This window comes from Lissotriton vulgaris, unplaced genomic scaffold (genome assembly GCF_964263255.1).
Source record: "Lissotriton vulgaris unplaced genomic scaffold, aLisVul1.2 SCAFFOLD_1821, whole genome shotgun sequence".
Taxonomy (NCBI): Eukaryota; Metazoa; Chordata; class Amphibia; order Caudata; family Salamandridae; genus Lissotriton; species Lissotriton vulgaris.
Window position 1 is genome coordinate 306,799 of NW_028255151.1, and position 7,799 is coordinate 314,597.

Genomic DNA, 7,799 nt, shown 5'->3' on the forward strand with positions numbered 1-7,799 from the left:
TTTTATCATAATGCACACATTAACCCCTTGGATCCTGGTTTTGGGTAAATACTTTTTAATAAAAACAAGTACACATGGAAAGAATACAGTGTGTTCAACCATAAATGCCTATGTGCAGAGTATGATGTTATTTATTACCATTGTAGTAGGAGGTAATTGGAATCATGACTTACTTAAAGCTCCGCCTCCCATGAGTCATGGCCCCTCAACACACTTATTGATAATAAATAGCATATTACACTGTGCACATATAAAATATATATGTTGAGTTTAACCATCACCCAAAGGTCTCCTTGTGAGGTACCACTTAGTTTTTAGGTCTCGCTTGAGAAAGTGCATGCTGTCTCTTCGAGACATTTAGTAAGTGGATTTTAAAAGTGCTACCAGAGGCTTTTGGTGGCCTAAAGCTTGAGTGCACATGAGCCTAAAGCTTGAGTGCACATGAGCGTGCACGCCCGCAGCCCCGCAGCCGCCATCTGCCTTTCTGTCATGGCTCATTAAGCCTCCTCTACTCCCTTGCTGTCTGCTCTCACTACCCCCCTACCCCCTCCCTTCTCCCCCCTCTGCTGCTGGCATTCCCCCCCTCCATTCTCGCCCAGTCCTTCTTGTCACCTCGGCGTGTGCTCACCCCTCCTTTCTCCCCTTTCGGCCGCTTTGATGTTTTCAGTAAGCCGCGTGGCCAATGCTTGTTTTACTTTGTTCTTTGTTTTTACAGTTAATGAAAGTAATTGTCTTAGAGTCAGGTAGTTCCTCTTTTTGAATTCTGTATTGAGAGTAAGGTTCTCCGCTTCACATCACATTTTTGAAAACATATTAAGAAAATGGACCATCCCCTGTCATAAGTCCTTGCTGCCCAGCCACCTTCATTCCCTTCAAGATCTGCTTTCTAAGAAAGAGTCACCGGTTATTTGCATGTTCTCGGTCTTCCTCTGTTGATATGTTTTCATCTGCCCAGAACAGTACAACATAATTGGGCTCAAAAGACATACCATTTTGCTATCGGTATTCCATGCTTTTCAAACCAGAACAAGCCTTCTCTTCTTTTACTTTAGGGAGGGCTCTGAATGGCAAGAAACAAGATGCCAATGACAGGCTCAAGCTGAAATGAGTCCCTGTTACTGCGGATCACCATTACACGCTGAAGGAGCTTGTTCCTTTTAGAACCTCCGTGGTCTAAAACCTTGACAAGAAAGAGACCTGTTTGAGTGAAATTAAGCGAGCACTCTGGCTGCCAACACTGGGGATGTGTTCACCTGCAACTCACCTCAGAGCAGGCTTTTAGCATCTGTTACCAAAAGAATGGGCCAATTATCACCGTCTCCACCCACAAAATTATCCTCTTTACCTGCAGGGCTGAAACTGGATTTTTGCATTCACGGTCAGTGAGCACTGAACTCAAGGGCCGGTCTGTAGTGAAAATGGGAGTGAGGGTACAGGAGGCGGGTTCTTCTCTTCACTGAGGCAAGGTGTGGCAAAATGGGGAGGCCAGCAGGATGAGCACCCCGGAGACTTCAAAGAGCTCTGTTTACGTTAAGGAGCCTTACAATTAGCCAAATAAAGCCTTTAATCCGTTTGTTGCTTCGATCGTTCTGCGCCAGTGCTGAACGTTCGAAGAAACGGGTGTGGCCGTGTCGGCCAACGGACGTGCGCAGCACTGCCAAGGTAGTGCTCGCAACGACCGTTGGCTGACAGCAGCACTAAATATCCATGCCGCCTCGCTCTCCAAACTAAAGTGCAGTAGGTGGACTGTTATTTACTAAGTGTGCCGTTCCTGCCTGTGGGAAACTCAACCATCGAATCACTCACCTCCCCGTGCCAAAAATCAAAGCCCTTCTAAAGCTCTGTTTTAAACCGCTATAGCAGGAAGTGCTAGATAACTTCCTAGACATCAAGTTGGGGATATGAAACATTGAATTAGCTTCAGATAGGGGACCCGGCGACCTGAGAAATGCCAAGAGCAAGGAGCCGTGCAGTGAACGTACCAGGACTGTGACTGTCTTTGTTTAGAGAATTACTCTCAGGCCGTATTTATCACATTAGTGACAAAACAAAAACCAAACAAGCTTTGACATAGCCAACAGATCTCGCATTTGGGACCTTATAAGTGTTTAGCCATGCAACATGTTGGTGGTGTTGTAAATACTTATAGGGTCCGAAAAGCGAGACCTATTGGCTATGCCAATGCTTGTTTTGAAGAATGGCATCAAAAACTATTTGGTGTATTTTAGATGAAAGTTACAAAAGAATAAAATACGTAACATTGTTTGGTTGCCTCGCTCATCACAGGGGCATGGCAATTGATCATGGTTAACATTGTACCCTCGGGGAAAACAAAGTAAGAATTTTAATGTACCAGCCCTTAGGCGGAAAACCAATCCTCTCTCCCATCGGCCTAAGGGTTTTAAAAGATAGCTAGATGGCAGATGAGAGGTATCCTCTAAAGACATATACCTGGCAACGGAGGATTTCTGTACCTCCTTTCCGTATCTTGCTTTACTATACTGTGCATACAGAGCCTCCTGTAAGGCTTTTTTGTTTACACCCTCCGAATCGGTGGGGTTTAGGAAGATGTGCACAAAATTCACACTATTTAAGCTCTCTCTTACAGCAGCAAGCCAAGATGTATCCCTGCTCTTCTTGCACTTAAGGCAATCTGTTATACTATCTCTAGTGGGGGTCGCTGATGGGTTTTTCCAGATTGCAAGCCCGAATATAGCTGGGCGAGCCCCAATATAATCTTCGATATATAGCAATTTCAGTTCTTTATGACAAACATACTGTGATGAGGAAATCAGAACTCCCAGGAGTCTCCGACAGAATCTATTTTCATCACCCTGAATACTATTGCACTTTGTAAAACCCCAAACTTCTGTGCCATATGTTGCAGTAGGGATACACTGTGATTTAAAAATGTTGTTAATGGCTAAAACCACCTCTGTCTTTTTGGGCTGCGGAAGGCTGAGGATTGAGTTGATAGCATTTGAAAACTTTCTCCTGCTATGTGCCACATGGTCAACCCAAGAACCGTTTGCTGCAAATACCAGCCCCAGAGAAGAAAAGTGAAAGTGAAATGTAAACTTTCGGAGTCTATGGTGATTGTAATGATGGAGTACTTTTTCGGTCCACAAGCCATTAAAAATGATTTTTTAAAATTAGTGCGTAAATCTAAACCAGCCATAAAATCTACAAAGCCACGTACTAAAATACGTAGGGTGTTAGGTGTGCGGCCCATTAAGACCGCATCATCCGCGTGCACTAGGGCGGGGAGTATATTGCCCTTCATTCTAGGAACATCGTTAGTAAGTGTTGCCAGTGATTTATGTAAGTCATTAATGTATAAAATAAAAAGGAGGGGGGCCAGTACACACCCCTGCCTGACCCCTCTGCCGATTTTAGTGTCTTTTGATACCTCCCCAGGAGTACTGATCCTCACCCAGGCATTCAGGTCCCTATGCAAATAAGCAGAAAAATGAACTAAAACCTCGTCCAAGCCATATTTTAAAAGGATAGACCATAATCGTGACCTGTTAACGTAGTCGAAGGCTGGGGTAAGATCCATAAAATCCAGCTAGACAGGAGATTTTTGGGCTTTACTATATTTGCCAATAATCAAGTTAAGGTTTAGACACTGTTCAATGGTACCTATTTTACTTCTAAACCCTAGCTGGCAAGGTTGTAAGATATGGTCTTCCTCAGTATTTATCCATACTAATATAATAAAGAGAGAGCCCAAACCTTTGAGGCGGGTAATCCCAGGAACCACAGCACCAATCACAACACCCAATACAGCGTTGGAAAGGGCATTTGCAGCAGAATGACATAGGCTATGCAGATGCCCACCATATACATTTAAAAGGCAAAAGAACCGTGCAACCAAAGTAGTCCCTTGTGGGCGTGTCTGCGTTGTGCTGTGGGCGTGTGATGGGGGCGTGACAAACGCTGGGGGCGTGTGGTACGTTCCGCCCTTCATGCCTTGTCTCATATCGTGTGCTAATCCCACCCTGCTCCCTTTAAATACCCTTGCACCCCATAATCATAACCCACCCTTACTCCTTAAAATACCCCAACACCCTTAAACACTAACCCATCTTAACCCTATAAATATACCTTGTACGCAAAAACCCAAACCTATCCCTAAACCCTAAAAATACCCCTGTACCCCAAAACCCAAACCTAGCCCTGAACCCTATAAATACCCCTGTACCTCAAAACTCAAACCTACCCCTGAACCCTAAAAATACCCCTGTACCCCAAAACCCAAACCTAGCCTTGAACCCTAAAAATGCCACTGTACCCCAAAACCCAAACCTACCCCTGAACCCTAAAATGCCCCTGTACCCCAAAACCCAAACCTACCCCATAACCCTAAAAATACCCCTATACCCCAAAACCAAACCTAGCCCTGAATCCTAAAAATAACCCTGTACCCCAAAACCCAAACCTACCCCTGAACCCTAAAATACCCCTGTACCTCAAAACCCAAACCTAGCCCTGAACCGTAAAATACCCCTGTACCCCAAAACCCAAACCTAGCCCTGAACCCTTAAAATACCCCTGTACCCCAAAACCCAAACCTAGCCTGCACCCTAAAAATACCCCTGTACCCCAAAACCCATACCTATCCCTAAACCCTAAAACTACCCCTGTACCCCATAACCCAACACTATATCTGTACCCTTAAAATACCCAAACACCCCAAAACATATACCTCAGTACCCCAAAACATATACCCCTATACCCATACTTACCTTATCCAAACATTAAAAAAAACATGCTTTTACCATTCATGCATTTACAACAAATTTTTTTGTAAATGTGTGGGCATTGCGGAGTCATGGTACTTTCGTAATGAAAGTATGCGGAGTGATGGTATGCGGAAAGAAAGTTGCGGAATAATGGGTGTTTACCCTCCCCCGGTAAGCACATTGGTGGCACGGCGGCCTACATCTCCAGCAACATACTCATGTTTTTTCACCACCCATTTGAAAAATGCACAGGTCTCTCTCATTGATGGCCAGCACCGACATACACTTTTAGACACACCTTCCGCCACAAGTTCTAGAATTGCGAACTTTAGAGCTGGGGAGCTACGTTCGAATATCGGCATCAGCTGAACATCCTGTGATTCCAGGCAAATCGCTTTGTCTCCCCGTGCCTACCACTAATGAATGTGTTCTTCTGTAATGTAAATTGTGCTCATGCCATGTTGTCGAGTTCGCGCTATATAATATTGCAAGGAAAAATAAAGTAGGGAAACTAGAGTTCACACACTACTGAACACACACTCTTAAGTGCATCAGCAGTGAACTGTGAATCGGAGCGTTTCACAGGCCTGTCACAGATAAGAAATGCTATCAAAACGAAATCCTACAAAACAATATACTACTGGCCGGCAGCAATTCATACCCGGATAACGTCGGGACGGGCTGCTAGTCTTATTATACAGGATCCTCCCTAAAATGTTCAGTGTATTATCGATCAGGGAGATTGGTTTATAACAGCTTGGATTGGATCGATCACCCTTTTTAAAAATAGGTACAATAATACTGGCAGACCATGTGCTTGGAATCATAGAATTAGTTAAGTTATTAAAAATGTTTAATAAAAGGGGCGCCCAGAACTCGGGTTTGTTTTTAATGAGATGAATGGGCAGCCAATCAGGGCCAGAAGCTTTGTTCCCCAAACTCTGTTGAATGGCGTCCTCCACTTCTGACAGGGATGTCTGAATCCTAGTAGCAGCTTGGTATTCATAAGGATCCTCATTTTGAGTTGGGGCTAAATACATTTTAGAAAAACTGGCTTCCCATGCCTCGCTGGTTATGTTACAACTAATGGGAGTCAGTGAGTGTCCAATAGACCTCATATCTTTAACTGTGGCCCAAAAGCCATTCCCGTTCTTTAATGTGGAGGCACATGAGAGGTTATCCCATCGCTCTTTCATAATTTCATCCTTGCGTAGCCCAGTAACTACCTTATATTGTTGCCTCAGAGATTTAATGAGAGCCCGGTCTCTGGGGTTCTTTAGGAGAGCCTTACGAAGCTCTCTATTTGCTGTAGAGCAGTCGATATTAAACCATCTTGGCCCAGAGGGTGTATTCACTGTGGGTCTCGATAGAATGAGTTTAATACCCTCACAAAGGCACCAATTGCCTCAGGATTATGATCTCTTAGTGACAGGTAGGTGTCGATAAGTGCCGAGTGTTCTCTTATCATATTGAGGAACAAATCATTATTATCTATACCTCGCCAAACTAATCTTAAGTTATCAGTGGAGGGTGATAAGTTCCTTGCACCACACTCTTTGGGATAAATTGACTTGGGGCAACTCTCAGTATTTTTTTTAATGGGTTTATGGTCACCTTGAACAGTTGGTATAACCTCAACTTTTAGCAAGGAGTCTTCTAAGGTAGCGGAAATAAGAAAGATATAATCGATGGTAGAAGCACAGCCCTTGCCTCTATATGTTGGCTCAACGTGCTTGTCCTTATAGGGTACTGCAGCAATTTCCATAACATAAAGTAAATTGTGATTACATAGGTGATCTAATAGTTCTTTGCCCCTATTACATGGAGGCACGTTATTGAAAGAATCCATCGCTAATTCATTGTCCCTGGAAATCCTAACGTTGAAGTCGCCCCCTAGACAAATACCAGCTAGATTGTTGAAGCCCTTGTGATTTTGTAGGGTTAGAATTAATTTGAACAAATTAATGAAATGCATATTAGGTATGGTGTGGAAGTCATTGTTATAAAAATTAATTAGGCAAATAGAGACCCTCCTTGAGTAAATCAAAGCCTGAACTTATCATCTATAGTATCAAGAGCCTTTGTTTTGCCTCCTGTGGAGATGTTGACCCAGATAAAAAGTCCGCCAGACGGGCGGCCTGCCTTAGGAGTAGAGACAACAGTATTGAAACATTCAAACCCTTCTAAGTGTAAATCTCACGTATCCCAGGTTTCCCTGTAGCATAAGGATATCCTGTTTTTGGACTATTTCTACCCAGTCTGGTAACTTTATTTTAGATGCCAGACCAGCGACATTCCAACGTAATATATTTTGGTTTGAGTCAGTAGCAGACAAAGTTGGAGTACAATGCCCACAGGGTGGGTGCTCATTTAATACGGGTGTGATCTCATTTTCTACCAGAGAGGATAACAGTCACGCCTGGTTATCCAAGCTAGACAATGGAAAAAACCTATTCTGCATGGTTAAAGAGAAAACATTGTTGGTTATTAACCCCGGTGTTGGTTTGTAGAAGTAACCGAGTGGAAATGAACAAATGTGGGTTAAGTTGATGTTGTTTACCTCCTGCACCATCAGTAATGACCTTACCATTGAGGGGTTTCGAAAGTTAATAACTATACTGTCCCCCTTGATGTTCTTCGAAGACGGCCCTACCCAGCCTACTCTACGCACCATGATAATGTTGTTTAAGTTTGACACACTAAACCCTTTCTGTTTGACAGCCAATCAGCACTTTAGTTACGCAGTTGGTCCCATGACTCAACTTGATTTTTCCTGAGGGGGGGTACCCCTGCCAGAACCAGAACAAAAGGGCATGATGCTAGTGGTAAGCTCAGTACCTCCCTGCTAACTTGCGTGGTTTCTGTTCTCTCGGGGTCTAAAACCCCTGCTCGTGGCTTAGCACCCCCTGGGTTTGTCCTATCTAGGGTACCCCTAGGTGCGCTACAAGGGTCTGAGGGCATGTGTGGGGATGTAACGGGCAGACTACTGACACCTCCAGCATTGGAGGAGTTTTCCTGCATAGTGATGGACTCTGATGTGTTCGGAATAAAGGG

The 7,799-nt window shown here is 44.0% G+C and overlaps 1 protein-coding gene across 1 annotated transcript in view; it reads left to right on the plus strand.

The window, feature by feature from the left end:
• Positions 1-7,502, plus strand: part of LOC147659211 (uncharacterized) — a 31,709-nt gene extending 24,207 nt beyond the window's left edge. Inside the window, exon 3 of the mRNA XM_086951884.1 lies at positions 7,467-7,502. Coding sequence (XP_086808010.1) covers positions 7,467-7,502 — 36 coding nt within the window. The remainder of the gene's footprint in view (positions 1-7,466) is intronic.
• Positions 7,503-7,799: the final 297 nt, after the last annotated feature.